The sequence below is a fragment of the Brachypodium distachyon genome, chromosome 1, assembly GCF_000005505.3.
Source record: "Brachypodium distachyon strain Bd21 chromosome 1, Brachypodium_distachyon_v3.0, whole genome shotgun sequence".
Classification (NCBI taxonomy): domain Eukaryota; kingdom Viridiplantae; phylum Streptophyta; class Magnoliopsida; order Poales; family Poaceae; genus Brachypodium; species Brachypodium distachyon.
In genome coordinates, this window is record NC_016131.3 from 8,775,552 (window position 1) to 8,793,366 (window position 17,815).

At 46.4% G+C, this 17,815-nt stretch overlaps 3 protein-coding genes across 6 annotated transcripts; 1 reads left to right on the forward strand and 2 right to left on the reverse strand.

The window, feature by feature from the left end:
* Nucleotides 1-3,780: 3,780 nt before the first annotated feature.
* On the reverse strand, nt 3,781-8,062 carry LOC100846874 (nuclear transcription factor Y subunit A-4). 4 transcript variants are annotated; one of them, XM_010232978.3, is made up of 7 exons: nt 7,776-8,062; nt 6,582-6,887; nt 5,617-5,720; nt 5,438-5,509; nt 4,677-4,841; nt 4,415-4,538; nt 3,781-4,329 (listed from the first exon to the last, which is right to left on the reverse strand). In XM_010232978.3, the coding sequence occupies exons 2-7, from the start codon at nt 6,844-6,846 to the stop codon at nt 4,271-4,273; spliced, it is 789 nt and encodes a 262-aa protein (XP_010231280.1). In that variant the 5' UTR covers nt 6,847-6,887; nt 7,776-8,062; the 3' UTR covers nt 3,781-4,270. The 4 variants fall into 4 exon arrangements, with proteins under 4 accessions (XP_010231280.1, XP_014752976.1, XP_014752975.1 ...); XM_014897490.2 differs by having other exon boundaries at nt 6,582-6,918; XM_014897489.2 differs by having other exon boundaries at nt 6,582-6,944.
* A 4,055-nt stretch (nt 8,063-12,117) lies between these two features.
* On the forward strand, nt 12,118-13,065 carry LOC112270169. The gene has a single exon (XM_024457988.1). The coding sequence runs from the start codon at nt 12,405-12,407 to the stop codon at nt 12,720-12,722; it is 318 nt and encodes a 105-aa protein (XP_024313756.1). The 5' UTR covers nt 12,118-12,404; the 3' UTR covers nt 12,723-13,065.
* A 298-nt stretch (nt 13,066-13,363) lies between these two features.
* LOC100825061 lies at nt 13,364-17,375 on the reverse strand. Its single transcript, XM_003560949.3, has 3 exons — nt 16,661-17,375; nt 13,732-13,803; nt 13,364-13,652 (listed from the first exon to the last, which is right to left on the reverse strand). The coding sequence occupies exons 1-3, from the start codon at nt 17,261-17,263 to the stop codon at nt 13,650-13,652; spliced, it is 678 nt and encodes a 225-aa protein (XP_003560997.1). The 5' UTR covers nt 17,264-17,375; the 3' UTR covers nt 13,364-13,649.
* Between the last annotated feature and the right edge of the window lie 440 nt (nt 17,376-17,815).

Genomic DNA, 17,815 nt, shown 5'->3' on the forward strand with positions numbered 1-17,815 from the left:
TGTAACTGAACATTAATAACTTCGAGCAAATCGGAAAAGAGAAATTTTAGGAACTTGGATATTCACAGTTCGAACTACATACATACTATCATGAAAATATGGATATTTATGAAATATTTACATACAACGCGAAGGTGAAAAGTCTTAGGAGATAAAACGTTGAATCGTATGGAGCCACCAAAATGAATTCCTTGTGGACTACGTACAACACATGACGTGGATGGCGATATGGACACTCTATATGTGAAGCTTGCAAACAAAATACACTTTAGTGAGGATCAACTTTATATATATTATTTGGTGAAATATTTACGTACGTAAGGTAAAAAGTCTTAGGAGATAAAAGGTTGAGTCGTATGACTCACCAAAATAAATTACTTGTGGCCTATCTACAACACATGATGTGTATGGTGATGTGGATTATGATGTTGACGCTTTGCATGTGGAGTTTATGCATTTTGGTGTGGATCAACTTTATAGATATTGTAGATACATTTGTATATTACGTTACAAACTGTTGCACGTACGGAGTAAAATATTCAGATATTCAGAAGAAAACATATCGGTTAATCAAGAAGAAGAGCATTTTTCAGGACTGCAGCTTGTGAATTTTTTGCCATCAATGACTCGTCTTGATTTCACTAGGAACCCTCGAGATCTCAAACCAAATTCACGAGATCGGACATCAGAAACTGTCATTGGGTGAATCGAAATATTTTGCATTGAACTTGATCAACAATATTTGCATTTACAACCGTTTTAGAAGAATCGCATTTACAGTCAAATCGATCTTGCACGTGAACTCGTGGAAAAAAAAATCTTGTAGAAATCTAAGATTAGTCCGTCCTAAAACACGTCGGGGCTTCGCTGTGGCCTGGAAGGGAGCAGCGGCAGGCTACGGCGTCCCGCGGCCTGCCGCCGAGCGCGTATATGGCCATCTCCAGATCCGCCACTTTCCTCCTCGCCGCCTCCGCTGCGCGCTCCATCTCCTCGCATAGTCGTATCGCCTCTGCTGCGCCAGCACGCCGCGCTTCAAAAATAAAATTGCACGCTCCTGAGTCCTGACCCGGCTTCAGGTCAAGAACCGACCAGCTACTGAAGTCTTCGCAGCTTCTGCGGCGAATCAAGGAGATTCGTGAGATCCACAGAGAAGGATAAAAAAACTCTGCACCCGACCTCCAATTAATTGAGATTCGTCCCTAATAGCATGGAGTAGGCGACACTGTGCCTAAAGATTAAGCAGATTAGCCATGAGCAACGTACCAATAGAATAAAGCGAACGGACAGGGTGTTACCACGCGGCCATCTGCCTAGATCTTTTTTCTAGAGCAAACGGGCATGTTGCCTTGGAAGGGACATGTTGCAAGACCACTCCAACCCAACTTCCTGTAAACAAAAGGAACAAGGCCATACAACAGAAAACATCCAAACATATTGATAGCATATGCCTGTTCCATTTTTTTTACTGCCACTACCCACTCGGATCCCCAAATCATTATTCTTTCGCTCTAATTACTTCTTGCAATTAAAACTGGCCTGTTCTGATTCACTGGAGTCGGGCACAGGCATGTTCCTGACGAACAGGACACGATTAGCTCATGCCTTCCGATTGAACAGGAGGCGTATTAAGCGCTGAAATTAATTATGTACAGGCTTCTACGAGCTCCTCCTGGAAAATCAAAGGACGCATGTCCGCCAGTCTCGAGACAAGCGGTTCAAAATTGTTCAGATGCTTTACTTTCGGTCTCCACGGTCTTCAGTGACGAGCCAAAAGATTCTTTTGCAATCCAGTTGTGTGTATGCAGTACTACTCAACAAATTTTGCTCGCCACAGTTCGTATATTACAAAGTCATGAAAACAAGGGATCAGGTCTAGAGCTGAAGGTTTGTCTTTTTAGCACTAGAGCTTGTATGGTTGCTGTTCAGCGATGGACGAATGGTGATTCCATGCGTCGACCCACCTGCTAATGCATTTATTTTTGGAAATGTTTTCGGTGGACGAATGGTGATTTTCGTTCATTTCGGTTCGGTCTATTCGGTGTTTGAGAAATCAGGTTTCTACAAAATTCTGCACCGAAATTTTGAAAGAAAACAAAGATATAACGCAAATAGACCCACGATTTTGGTTCGCTCTATTCGGTTCACCAGAAATAATCTGAACCAGGCTGGGGAAAGAAAGAGTGGCCCGGTAAATTTGACTGGGTTTAGAGACAGACATCTAGTTGGGACTTGTGTTCGTTGTGAGGATTTCTAATGAATTTTGACAAGGAAAAGAGTGTAGGGGTAGAACTGAATGAGCTGGAGGAGAGATAGTTGGGCCTTAGGCATGCCAAAAGATTTTCTAATGAACTTTGGGTTATTCGGGTTTTGAAGGTGAAAAACCAAACCCGAACACCGAATTGAACTAAACATGTACCGAAACCCGAATTGACCGATAATTCGGTCTATCTTTAGGTTTCTGTTCGGTCTTTTGTTCGAAAGTGCACCCTGAACTCGAACCATGCACATGATGAGCTTTTTCTCGCTCTCACATGGCATCCAGAGAGTTTGATGAGAACGGGGCTAGATTTCTTCGGGAAACGGTAATATCATATATTCACTCCGTTTCAAATTATAAGAAGTTATAGATTTTTCAAAAGTAATTTTTTCAAAACTTAATTAAACTTATAGAAAGATATAGTAATATCTACAATATCAAATAAGAATAATACGAAGATATTATATCATGACGAATTTAATAAAACTATTTTATAATTGTAGACATTGGTAGATTTTTTTTTTAAACCAGCATGGTTTACTCTCTAAAGAACATTGAACAATTCAATAATTGCTATGTAAGTATGAACCACGAGTTTTGGACATTACTCTGAGGACATGTGCAATGCAAGATGTTTATGGAGGTGCTTAGAGGAAATTAACTTGTTTTTAATAGAGAAAAATGCCTTTTTCATCCCTTAAAAATTCGTATTTTTTTCGTCTGCCCGTGCCTCTGCTCCCCGCGACGGAGCTCAACGCTGAGAGCTGCCCATCCACTGGCTCCTCCAAACTCCTCCGCCACCCGCGTAGCTCGCCCTGTGTCTTCAACCACCGCCACAAGCCTACCTACCACCCTCCCCCATCTCAACGAAGCATAGAATCTCCCTCCTCATAAGCCCCTCTCTAATTTTCCCTCGAGAAGGTGGCACGGTGGAGAAGAAAAGGTGGAGGGAGAAGAAAGGGTGACGTAATGTGGAAGTCGTCTTGTTAGTAAAACCAGCCACATGGACACAGATACAACTTCGTGTCAACGGAGGAACTAAAAGTGACTGGTTTTGGCAGTTGTAGAGCGAAAAACGAAATTTCCAACAAGTTGACGTTTTCCTTTTGTTTAAGCACTTGTGCCTATATCTATAAGATGTGTGCTTAATTAGACACCTCTGTTATTGAAATAAGTATCGATGCTTAAGACTAAACCAATTTCATTATATAAGCACCTCCTTAAGCAACTGTCATTGCACATGCTCTCAGAAGCAAGCATCACTAGTACTCACAGGCTCACAGCTTAGTTTCGGTCAGTCTCGCCTCCTGTGGCTCCTGCACCCTGCAGACGCCCAATACCAGACCATTAGTTAACTCGACGAACTGTGAATTTTAGCACCACGGCAACCGGAACGAGGTGAAATTCCAATCATCTGGATACCGTAGCGGATCACCAGAAAAATGTAGTTTGCCCTAGCAAGAGAAAACCGAAATAGAGGCAGCGTCGCCAGAAAATCGAAACAGCCTTGTGCGCCTGCACGATTCAAGACTGAAGTTGCTGAACACCGAACTGGCAACATCAGTTTAAAATGTTCTTATCTCTCTGCATATGAGTTGATCTCTGCACTTGCATTTGTTACACGTCAAACTAGGAATACAAGCCACACTCCAGTCACTCTACTGCAGTACAAACGAGCACTATCCCAAGCTAATTAATCTTACACGCGGCTGCAGGACCCTGAGGACCCAGCACAGGCCAGTTTTACTAACGACCATAGACAAACAAGGGGCGGAATGGAAAGCCAAGAATGAATTGCCTGAAAACAGCAGCGCTGCGCATGGCAACGACACCGGGATGGATGGACTCGCGGAACCAGACAGCATTTCTGCCAAGGACCCAAATACCGAGCGCTTTGCGCAGAGAATATGCGTCGCGAAGATGGCAGCACGAAGCTGGAGTTAGAAATCCACCCTGGGGATGCTTGTACGCCGGTGGACAGAAGCCACTGTTCTAGGTTTGCAAACTGCTGCTTCATGCCTGACGGAGCTGTAAGTCAGGAGGTACACGGTGATACTCCGAGTTCTGGTCGCCTGATGAATACGGAAGCAGTCCGTTAGAACCCAGAAAGCGTCCACTGGCAATTGTTTCTTCAAATTAATGGAACGATTCTTTTACCTTTGTTCGGTTCAGCTCTCTCTTTTGAAGCACCGTTTTCGTTCTTCTTTGTGTTCAGGAAGCGTCCCCCAGTTCCTCTTGCCCTTCGCATTGCATGTTGATGACGCGACTCATGAAGATAAGGCTGCAATATCAAATGCCAGAGCTTAATTATAAAGTTATGTCTTCAGTAAATGTGAAGGGTGCAGCCCGGACATACACAAAGAGCTAAATTACACCAATCAACACAGGGGTTGCAGCAACAAGAGATCTATTTACTAACCTTCCTCGCTTTAATCGCCTTTCTCTCAAGTTCTGCCTTTGCGCGTGACTGCCTCCGTCTTAAAATTCCATGATACTGCTTAGCATTTACATAGACAGGTTCCTCCGATATTTCAAGAGGCAATGGCATGCGAGATTGAGTTAATCCAGGTAGCTGGAAATGAGTCTGCGGGCCGCCAGAAATTGTAGCAGTTCAGCAAAAGAAAAGTGGAAGTACATTCTTTACAATGTGAAAGCACATTAATCTAGCTAAACTGTTGGGCACTTTGGCTAAACTGATGTTCCACCAACTGCATGAGCAACCAATGTTTTTTTTGCTACTCACAAGTTATTGTTTTTCTTTACATGATACAAGATGAACCTAAATTGCCCGCTGTGATTTCAGCACCCTTTCTGGAAAACAGAAATGTAAATAGTATGAATTTTTTATCTATTTAATCGGTATGAGGATAGACAAACTCTAGTACTCCCTCTGACCCATATTACTTGTCTCAAACTTGCCCAAATATGGATGTATCTATGTTTAAAAAGCGTCTAGACACATGTAATATTTCGACAAGTAATTCCGGCCGGAGGGAGTAAGAACATTTCCACTCTCTACTTCTTTATATCTTTTACATTAATATATGATTAACATGCCATATTTGATATTGTCCTTATATAGGTCTAGTGCATAATAACATAATTTACACCAATACCATGAAGGGATCGCATACAAGAGCGGAGATGATTTCTGATGTTTAAATTGGTATAAAAATGTACCACGGCTTGAGCTCCATAGGGACCAACCATGCCTGTATAGTAAGCATCAGGGTACGGATATGTGGCAGAAGCCTGAACAATGCAAATATGAACTTGAGATAAAAGAATTGCCATATAAGTGCACAAATATTACAAATATCAACAGAAAAGAATAGTCCACAAAGGGGAAAAGTTCGCACAATTGGTTGGTTCAGTTCCAGCTGTGAGTATGGTGCTAAATAGTCTGACGCCAAAGCAGGCATTCGCGATGTTGCATGGTGCTTTTCTTCACCAAAGCTTCTGTCTGGCATTAAAACAACATCAAGGTATTCACACACAAAAGAAAAGAACATCAACGGAGCAAATACCGGTAACAACTAGCATGCTCATTTCCACTGGCATGAGTTGCTTAGGTGCAATTATCAGGTGCATAAATTACTGAAGCTGTTTACTCCTTAGTCTACTTTTCTATAGTTATGTTCTGCACATACAAAATTTGCACGCAAAAACTTCATAGTGAAAATTTCAATGCTCACCATGCACGAATCAAGATATCATATGAGTAATGTCATCATCTTGCTGAAGCCTCCCTAGCTAAATCAGACTCTCACTAAGTTATTTTTCTTTTATCAAAACGCAGGGAAGTAAGCTAGAAATGAACACAATATCATGAAAATTCTTATCTCAATCAGGATTGCTCAGCGGCATATGCTGTGCTCCCGCATGAGCAATCAGCTGCGCAGGTTTTAGTACTAAATGTGCTTGCCAAGATTTCAGAGTTCTACCCGTACTAATGGACTAACAGTTCTGAAGTCTGAACCTGAAAGACAGAAACAGAAACAGAAAACTAGACCTTACGCAGTCTTCTTTCAATTCCAAATTTCCAACGTTCTACTCAAACAAAATTCATATGCAATAAAGGAAACAGTTGTACCATATCATATATGGAAACATCTGAACGACGAGCTCTTTCCATCTCAAACAAATTCATAGCCAAAACAAGCGTGAACAGACTAGAGTACTTCAGCAGTCTGGATGTAATCGTTTCCCTTACTTCAATAAAATTCAGATATTTGAGTTAAAAAAGGAGAGAACTAGACTTCACCAATTTCCCGCAATAATAGTTCATTGATTCGTGCAAGTAGTATAGTAAAACAGAACAAACCTTTTGGTTCGCCTGATCTCTGGGAATCCTCGCTGCTGTCCGCTCGCGCATCATCACTCGTCTTCCCCTTGGTCGCACCATCACCTACGGGGTTGCTCGACAAGCTCATCCCTATTCCGCTTCCCGGCGCCACTACAGCCGGAGACACCGCCCCGAGCCCGGAGCCTGTCCACCACGGTTGCATCGCCATGCCTGACGGCAGCGCGCCTTGCCCTCTCGGTTCCACGAGGTTGGTCCCCTCCGGCCGTGATCCCATACCACTCATGGCTTGCTACTGCCTCGCTCCGCGGTAAATTGAAGCTTGCACTGTTTGACGTAGAGGCAAGGAAAACATACACTGACGCACAGGTCAATGAAGATACGCTACAAACATAGATGAACAGTCTGACGGTGAAAAAAAAAACAATTGAGTGTTCTCGGCTTGATCGAAGCAAGAAAATATTCAAAAAACTGAAACTTGGCCACGCGCCGGATCCTCAGAAGAACAGATGGGCATACGGATCATTAAAAGATGGGCGGAGTTGTCCCGGAAACAAGCAATTACTGCTGAACAGGAAAGCTCTGGGCCAAGAACCAACGACTTTTCTTTTCTGGAAAGTCATCCGACGAGATTCGCGGTACAGTACCAAATTACAATCGCTTGGCAATTTGGCATCCAGAAGCTTAAATCAAACACAGACAAGAACAGCAAAAAAAAAGACACTATACTCTTTGAATTCTAGATACAGTTGGACAACTGAGTTCTGAAAAAAAAAGGCACGAAATTCTCCGCCGCCGGTCGCCGTTGGAGCAAAAGAAGACCCTGGCCCGTAAATTCCTACAGAAATCACACCCTAATCTGGCACCGCTACTCTTGAGTCTTAACAGCAGCTGCAATTCTTCTCGTCAAGGAATACAATTCAAATCGCACAGTAGATAACAAAGCACTAACAACACCACCAAGCACCTGCGAGATCCAAGCTCCAACCCACTCTCCCAACTCCGCGGAATTCGGATAACCCCTTCCTTATCCGCAAAAACCCCGCAGCAGCCATCCAAAAGTAGAAACAGCCCAGTCTCCCGCATCAAAACCGAGGCGCGCAGAAAAAGAAAAGGGCAGGCAAACAAACACCAATCAAAGCCGCGGCCGAGGGGAATAAAAAGCGAGAGATGGAAGCGAAGCCGAGAGGAAGAAGGGCAGCCGCAAGTACTGACCACTGGGCGCGCGCGAGGGAGAGGCGGCGGCCAATAGCGCGTCTCCTCCCGTCTCCCCCCCTCTCAGAATCCCAAGAGGCCGGCCGGCCAATCCGTGGCCACAGAAGCGGGGGCTCACTGCTACCTGTCCCTGGTCGCGCTCCCTGGCTTGCACACGCCTCTGGCTAGCTCTAAGATCGGATTGGACGGGGGATTATCGCGGTGGTTAACATGGCTGTTAGAGAGGGAGGAGCGAGGGGGAGAGGAGATCGTGGCAGCGGATTCTGATGGGTGGACGAGTGGAGACGTGTACGGGGGGAAAGCGAGGTGGTCGCCACGCGGCTGGTGCGAGCAGTAGAGGGGCTACTGCTGCTGGAGAGTGACAGGTGGGTGATGACGGGCAGGAGAGGGGAGATAATGCTAAACAAGGGACGGGGTTGGCGCTAGCTAACTGCACCCCGGGTCTCACGGTGTTAATGGCTAAGCTGGTGCTGCTGGTCCCCTGAGGTTTTTGGTTAAACAAGCTTGGCAGGATTGCCAGGTGGTGAATATTTTTCAGTTTTCAGTTTTGCTATATAGCGCGACTGATTTTTAAGTCAGAGATGAGTTGATTCTGCAATCATTGGGTGTGGATGTGCATTAAGATTCGAAACGTACAACGTGATGAAGAATAAAATATTCGCCGACTTAAATTTAAGGCTTTTGCCGCCCCCAATATTTCTACGTTCTCGCTATTTCACGGTCGCCGGGAGTTCACAAACTTGACTTTTTGGGGCCGGTGATTTACAATGCGATTCGTGTTAACCTTCAACCAGGTAGAAATATTTTATATTGTACAGCTGCTAAAACTAATGTTGTTATTCCGTTCGCTTTTGAATGGAATCCGGCCGCTTGTTGCTGGTGTTTAAAAAAAATATGGCCCGGGTTGACACAAGAACGTACAGAGCCGAGGACGTACAATGACCTCGCCGAAGAGGACATCCAGATATCTGAGAAGTAATTGTACTAGGTATAAGTTTGATTTTATATACAGTATATTTATATGAGAAATTTCGTGGGTTACCCGCTCTCTAGCTCCTCAGTTTTAGCAGCTGTATGATATAAGTATCTCTACTATGGCAGTCGCGTGGTTTTTGCCGGGATCTTTAAGCAGAGCATGCAAACTTGAGCTTCATTATCATGATTTTGGTAGCACAAGAACGAGCTAAACTTATATATCGTGCTTTTGCAGAACTAACTAACGGGAACAATAGTTTGAATCGACTTACAGAAGTGCCTCAATAAGAAAAGCACGTCGGCATGGTTTAGAGTGAACTTATTTGCATACGCGCGCTATTTAGAGAAAAAGAGCTCGAGATTACCCAAAGAGCTTAACAAATCACCGTGTTGGGCCATGCATGTCTCCAAACTATGTGTATATGCAATAAACTAACCTAGGAAACAAGTAGTGTTTCCTCGTCCCGAATTAATCGACGTGGATTTGCATAGAAGTATATCCTTTTACATTGCTCCTGTATGTTCAGTTCGTAGAAATTAATTACAAATCCACGTCTCCAGTCCGGCCAGTATGCACTTAACATGCATAAATCCCAAAGAAAAACGCAGGCATGCAACAAGTTGGGCGGAAAGTTACCTCGCCGCGCATCATCTCAGATGACGCACGAAAAATCTACGACCTAATCTCTACGTACAACGACATCGGCCCGTCATCATGGATGGAAGTACCAAAGGGCATTCCGGTCAGATCACAGGAGGCCAGCTCACCAGCCGTGTTTAAACAATCCGGCGTATATAAAATTACCCCCGGACGGACGGGATTACTTTAACCGCCCGGCCCCTCCTTTGTCGTTATCTCAGCCCTCTCGTCCTTCCGGCTTACCGTTTTGAACAGTGAACTCGCCCATTTTTGGTTAAAGTGCAGAGTGCCGAAAGCGGCTCGATCTGGGGGCAGAGCAATCAACTAATCACTGCGCTCCGAGGAGGGATGGATACGCCGTCTCGAGATCTCCGTATCTTTCGAGCGACCAACCTGCAGCCCACCTCCGTATGGACAAACGGACAGCGGACAGCGACGCCGCGGCGAATCACACACACAGCCGGTTGGGCCGGGCCACGTACGTGCGCGCGTGTCCTCGGGCCGCGGGGCAACGTGGCCCGTCTCGCGACGGTTGCTGGAGCCACGGGCGCGACGGCGACCCCCCATGTGATGAGCGATGACGTACGTCGGTGAGCTGAGGCAGGCTGAGCAGCAGCTAGACGATCGAGGAAGAGGCGTCCTTGGGGCTATGACGACGCTGTGTGCAATCAATCAACGGGGCCAAGAGATCGACGGGCGGGGGGGTTTGGCTTGGTGCGCGCTGTCTCGCGGCGAGGTGGCAGCTCCTGTTTCGGGGGACACCGCACCACCCGGTCACCCGGACGAGATCCCGGAGCTAGCAGCGCTCTCCTTGTCCTTGTGACGTGCCGCGGTTGCCAAGCGGCGTGGCGTGGCCTCGACCCCGACTAGTGCACTGCACGTCGGGATCATTTCAAACGAGTGCTAATGGACATGTGCCAGGCGCCCGGGTTAGTAAAATCAAGTAGAGTATCCACCGTTCAAAATAAATAAATAATCGAATAGAGTATGGCGTTGAGCCCATGAGGCCGTGGGCAGGAGGACAAGGTGCGTGGGCTGCTGTTGCTGCTGCAAGACGCAACTTCAGCACCTTTTTTTTTCACTCAAAAAAAAATGATGGATGGAATCACTCCTTTATATATATATAAAGCCCATGCCAAGGTGCTTTGGAATTTCTCACGAATAAAGGGACCGATTTGGTTTGTCTTTGTTAATATAGAAGATCGCCCTCTTTTCTATCCAGCGCTAGTTGATGTTTATCCGGAACTACCATGTAGTATATGGAATCGACCGGAATGCAAATGGGTTGCATGTCCTGCTTAAGAGAGCAGAGTAGAACATAAAAAGATGAACGTTATTTGCGAAAAATATATATAAGCCAATTTCAAATTATGTGAGGGATCCCATTATGTGAACCATCCATGATAAGCATCCAAGCATGTAAGCGATCAAACATTCAGGGCCTCTTTGGATCATAAGAACTATAAAACACAGAAGTAGAAAAAATGCAGAAATATGATGCCATGACATATTGAAATCTATGGGAATTCGAAACACAGGAATCAGTAGTACAAGTTGTTTGGTTGCAGCATATGAAAAATACATGAATCTTGTATTGGCGTTAGTATAAGCCATACTTGTCATAAACATATAGAAATTTTTCCAAGAGATTAGACCTCTTGTTAAAATTCCCATGGGAATAGGGTAAACCAATCAATAGGATTTTAGGAGGATGAATTCCTTTGAACCAAAGAGTCTTTATAAGAAAAATTCCTACGGTAAGAATGCTACCAAAATCCTATGAAAATCATTCAATCCAAAGAAGCCTCGAACAGAACTAGGTGAGACAATCTCTCAGAGCGCGGGTAACAAGGCGACTTTTGCCTATGTATTGCGGGAAGATAGACGTCCATCATTGTTGCGTTGTTGGCCGAGAAGCTCCGTAGGCTGCGGAGCAGGCGACAACGTCCCGAGTGCACGATCTCATTGTTCTCATGCGGTTGTTGTCGAGTAGTACGACAGATGCAGTACATGCCCCCGTAAGATTGCTCCACATAAAAAAAGAAAAGAAAGGAAAAAACAGTTACGTACGTTTTTTTTAGGGGAAAAAACAGTTACGTACTGAGCAGCTCCGATTGTGGAGTGTAGTGTCCTGAGAAGTGAGCGATGGCCCGGCCCATTAAGCGCCGTAGCAGTCCGCCAAGTTGTGAGCTTCAGCCGAGACCTAAGTCCTGTAGCAATTGGTCTTTTAGCGTCCTTGTTATTGTTCAGCCGGAAAATGTAGGCCACAAACAATTCCTGGGTTTGCAACGTCGGGTTAGTTGTGCCAGTGGAGCACGTACAGCGACACAGCGTAACGCCAAGCCCAACTAGCAAGAACCCCCCAGCTGCGGCAGGACGAGGATCAGATCAGGCTGCGCCGGGCAAGGCAGCCACAAGGCGACACCGCGGCGATGAGACGAGGATGGAGCCCTTGAGCAGTTGGTGTCACCCCCCACACACAGCGCGCCTGCCCCGACCGGTCATAGTCGCGGCCCCGCGCACAGCGCTGGAGCGACGCGCACCGGCCTGCCTCCTCCTGCCCCGTGCTGCCGGCCACAGCGCCACAGCCTTCCCGAGCAAGCGGCAGCCGCTCACACAGTCACACTCACACACATGACACACCCCTAGCTCCCTGCCCTCCATCCGTCTTTCAAAACGCGAGCCAAACTTAACCGCGAGCAATTTCCCAGGCGCCAGAGAAAGAGACATCACATCGTCTCGAAATTATTGTTTCTGTAGGCAACGGTCACCTAAACGCGGCGGTGGCAGGAGGAGGCTAGCTGCTCGGTCGCGGTAGCAAGACTAGCAAGCGTCAAGAATGCTCTTGACCCCTCTTTTGTCCGACGCTTTTGCAATGGACTACTCTGCCTGTGCGCCGCGTGCATTCGCTTATTATAAGTAAGTAGCGCCCGCGAGGGGATCTGGGGCATCCGAGCTAGCAGCTAGCCCATCCTCGTCTGCATACGGCTGCTAGCAGCTGCGGCGGAGCGTTGATGGAGACCGCCGTGCCGGCGTGGGTGGCGGCGAGGAGGTCGCTGCAGGAGGCAGCCGCCGCCTCGTACGCGCACGCGCCGCGGCAGCCCACCATGGGGAGGTCGATCGAGACGCTGGTGGTTATCGTGGCGGCGATCGTGCTGGCGGCGGTGCTCGCGGGCGTCCTCGCGCGGGCGTGCGGGGGAAGGCACGTGGCGCCCAGCGGGGAAGACCGAGACGTTGAAGGCTGGGTGGAGCGCCGGTGCCGGAGCTGCCTCGACAGCGGGCTGCCACCCCCGCCCCCGCCCGGAGCATCAAAGACGAGTGAGGCCAAATAGATGCTCCTGATGTCCTGCATTGCGTTTGTTTCCTCTTGCGGTGGTGCACCAGCACCCAGCAGAGTAGCAATCTGGCATAGTGTTGTGTTCATACTAATAGTAGGAGTAGCAGCAGGCAGTATTAAATTAGGCACTAGCACTGCCGCCCTGGAGACGTAGAATGTAACTAAACAGCTGGATGCCAAGCTGTTCTACTCTTTTGTCCACGAGGGTACGATATGATTAGGGTCTCTGAATTCATTGCTGTTTCTGGCACCGATACAACTTCGTAATAAATCCAAGACACTTAGGCATGTATTATGGATCAGAGGGAGTAGTAAGCAGCTACATGAATTCGGTTCGATCAACTGATGAAACATTCCAATCTTCCTTTAGCGTTTTCCCCGAAGTTTGGCCTTGGAAGGATTCTTCAGTCAATTGTTTTCCCATGTGTTGGTGCGTACTTTTGTCGACCATGCAAAGTGAACGGGCTGACATCCAAGTTAACAAAAACCAGGCAAATGGCTGAAAGGAAGCTGAACATCCTGGTTCAAAATAAGATAACCCGACCTGATTAACAGAGACAGCAGGCGAACCGGAACAAAAACAGAGGCCCCACTGACAGCTGACACCGATGGTGGATCGGTGCAAAGATGATCCCAGTTCCCATGAACGCAGCCAGACAAGCAGCATTTAAAAAATGTCAATGTTACACACTGTTTTGTCACAGGGGACTGATTGATATTAACATGGAGTTGAACTGCGGTATTTGGGCGTGCCAACCACTTTACAAACAGCCCGTCTACCAGTATAGTACAAGAGAAGTGTCATTCCGTGCGCACCCGTGGACAAATAGCCAACGGATGAAGTTCACAATAACTAAAAGCACTCCAAGCGAAGTTGAAATAATCATTCCACACGCGGAGATAGCTCGAGGTCATTAGCAACTCACTGATAGAAAATAATTTGTCAGATTATGTAAGGTTTGCAAACAGTTTTGAGAGGGTATAATGAGTTCGAAGCTCTTTACCTTCGGATAGCAGTCCTGGTGTACTATGGTCTGATCGTGTGGATTAACATGAACCACACAAGCTATTCTCCCCTGCAAGAACCATACAAGGGCTTCAATACTTATGACCATAAATTGAGAAGAGCCTCAATCAAATCAACAGTTGCGCTAATAATATAAATTGGTGGGCTTTTTTCATCTTCTAAGGTCTTCCTGATATCTCCAACAATGACAGAAAACGACAATTGCATGGTTCTATCATAAATCAGGCAAAACAAATATTCATGCTGAACGAAAATATCATGTAGACATGATGTTATATCAGTTGGTCATACAGGATTTTATCACGCATATAGCGCGTTAAACCTAAACCGATACATATTTTGGCGGGAAAACACAGGAAGGGACGATTTAGTGCCAAAAGCCCAAAACAACTCATCCAGTCATAACTATGGAAAACAGCAATATCCTAGGACAAAACTAAGATTCAGGCTGTGTTTGAACCATCAGTATTGCTTGAGGCATGGTTCGAGAGATTTGCACCCTTGATCCATATTTACTCGAAAAAACAGCACAGGTACTATACTCTTTAGTTTGGACTTTGGATAACCAGGGCAGGCTGCCCTTAACCATTGCACCTAAGACAGTGAAAATACCAATGTAAGGTTGTGGTGGCCAGGGAAAACTTTCCTGTCCGTCATCGGCCGGTTGACGCCAAGCAGCCAAGTCCTGGTAGGGGTTAGACCGTTAGACCCATATTCAAATTTTATTATCCAAATATTTGGACGCTCCTCTTTCCAGTGCTCGTGATCGCTCCATCTGGCACTCAGTTCTGCAGATTATACTATGGAAGATCTGGGTTGCTCGGAATGCAGAAGTCTTCAGAAACATTGATCTCTCTGCCTACTAACTCCGTCAGGTGTAACATTATCTCCGATTTAACTCCTTGGACTAATCGCTTCTCGAAAGCATCACTCCGGCGCAAGTAACCATCGACATGTAATTCAGACTCTTCGAGTCAAACCGTTTGAGCTAATATATTCAGGTGCCCCCCCCCCCCCCCCCCCCCACACACACACACCCGCCCAGTGAGGTAATTCGGACCCTTTGAGTCAAACGGAAGCACTCCATGTTGCAGGCTTTGCTGGTGGGAATAAACCGAAAGATTCGGCTGCTGTGATAAACAACCCTGAGTAGAAAATGAGTTGCTGATTATTTTTTTCCCATTAGATGTGCCCGACTCTTGGTATTGGAGATGAGTATGCCCACTGCAAAGTACTCCCTCCGTTCCTAAATTCTTGTCGTTGTTTTAGTTCATATTTGTACTAAAACAATGACAAGAATTTAGGAACGGAGGGAGTAGAAGTAAATGTTTTCAAATATTTGATTTGTAATTATGCTGCCGTAATCACCTCCACCCCCACCTCCTAAAAAAATACCTGTAAGGTCTTCTGCAACTCCCTTTCACATTTTGTTAGGTTTATGAACTTCTTGGGTGTTAGATACCAACAGAATGCCATCAAGAGTGTGCATGCCATTACTATTTTATTGGTTTCTAGGCACTATGACTTGTTTGCGGCTATCATCTTATGATGTAGGAGGTGAAAATGAAAATGGCCCAAGTACTAAAATATAATAGCCAAATATTTTACTTTTATTTTGGGACGAAAGCTTCTGTTCAAACAAGAAAACCAACATCAGGGGGAAGAAAATGACATACCAGTTTCACAAGTATAAATCCAGATGAAGATCAATACAAGAATAGATAACAAGAAGGGATAGAGTAAACTATAAATATTAGCAAATGATGCATTCTTCTATAGAACGTGCAAAAGCTTTGCATGCTATTTCATTAAGAAGTAGAAAATATACAAGAGATCAGTCACAAAGGGCTTTTTCATCAAAGAGGGAAAAATCACACCCAAACCTAACTCACTGTATATTTGTTATTCTTCTCCTACTCAATGAGTTACCAAGTGAGAAACACAACACATTAAGTGCCGAAATGTCGACCTTCATAAACGACTTTAAACATATTATTGCTTGCATCACATTCTTTCTTTTTCACATAGACCAGCCTCTTCAGTTAAGGGATCATCATACACGAAGGGAAATTCAGAAAAGCAGAACCTAGCATCTCAAGATACTTAGCGCATAATAGTCTATTGTACTCCCTCCGATCCATAATAAGTGTCTCAAGTCTATCACAACTTTGTACTAAGTTAGTACTCCCTGCGTTCCATAATTCTTGTCGAAATATTACATGTATCTAGACGCTTTTTAGGAATAGATACATCCATTTTGGTCAAATTTGAGACAAGAATTATGAAACGGTGGGAGTACAAAATTTGAGACACTTATTATGGATCGGAAGGAGTAGTGTTGATGTTCAGAGTTTCAGACATTATATACAGTAACAAATTGTATTACGCCAAGAACAAAATACTTACAGAAAGACAGAATGGATGCAAGAGCTGACTAGTCGAACATCATAATGACAAAGATAATATACTGTCACCGTTTACTGAATCGCGACCTTGGAAATTATTGCATAGTCCCCTCACGGTATTATACCCCTAATGCCAAAACAAGAACTATAGCCAATAAATGCTTGGTGGGTGAAAGTCATCTCAACCTAGCAATGCTGTTTTCTGTACTCAATCCTTTTTGCGTTGGCCCCAGAATTTTTTCAGGAGGTCCATTAGATATTATTAGATGCATAACAAAAACCAAATCAAATAGTTGGCCCAACCTTTGCCCGGGACAAAAAGATGATCCCAAATTGCTCCAGCAATAATGCTATATAATAATATCTAATAGGGTTTCCAATGTGAAGGAGAAAGCACATTACTATAATGATACCAAATTACAGATACATGTTGTAATCTAATTGATATTGTATGCATTCTACACAGAAACAATCGATAATTAGGGTTCCAGCTGCACGCACCTTGACTGGGATGCTGATGAAGAAGAAGTGGAGGTGGCCCTCGACCTCGACGACGGTGTCGAAGGGTATGGATCCCCGCGCGAGGTCCTCGAGCAGGTAGATCGCGTCCTCGACGACGCGTATGCCGTTGAGGTGGAGGTCGGCGTCGATGTACGAGACGGCGCGCGCGCGGACGCGGCCGCCGCCGGAGGTGACGGTGCCGAGCGGCGCGCCGCGGTAGCCGATGGCGATGTCGAGGCGGCTGTAGTCGAGCGCGAAGAGGTCCGGGTTGCGGACGCGGACCTTGAGCGCGGCGGAGATGTTGAGGGCAACGGCGGGCCGCGCGACGACGGAGATGTGCGCGAGACGGAGGCGCGCGACGCTGACATCGGGGTCGGCTGGCCAGAGGAGGAACCCCAGGGCGAGGAGCGTGAGGGAGGCGAGGAGGGGAGCGAGCCAGCGGCAGCGGCAGCCGCGGCGCAGGCGGCGGAGCCGCACGGGGACGAGGTAGACGTAGGATTCCGCGCCGGCGCCGACCGGCGAGTGGTGGTCGAGGTACGGCGGCGGGGAGGCGGAGGGGAGCAGCGGCTCCCCCGCCGACGCGCGGGGTTGCGTCTTCGCCATGGGAGGGTGGTTGGCGGGCCGCTGCCGAGTGGGGCTTACGCGTCTTAAGCTTAGCTTGCAAGGGGCAGGGGAAGAAGTCGGTTGATCCGTTGATTGGAAGTTAAGCGGAGAGAGCCCGTGAAGGGCATTGCTGTGCTGGTTCGGGGATGCTTTTGATTTTTGCGGTTGACTCGTGAGAGCGATTTTTCTGCTGTACTTTCTCGAACGGTGACGCACGGTGTACCCGAGTGCTACGCGTCCAATCTTTTCTACCAAGGGAATATCACGACCATTGATTTTTCTTCCAATCCTATGACCTAGGGCAGGTGTTTCCGGAGAAGATTTTCCAATGGCTACTCGAGACATCGAAGTTCACCGTGTACACCTCCTTGGCCCCAAGAAGTCAATTCTCTTTGTGAGAAGGAAGGTATGACCTGCTGATCCTTAACGGTGTCATATGTCAGGCTCCCGAGTTTCTCCAACGGAAGGAATAACTCCCCCAAGCCCACTCCCCCAACATGGTTTATGCCCGAGGTAGGTGGAGTAGATGGCCTCCCGGCAAAGACATGGACG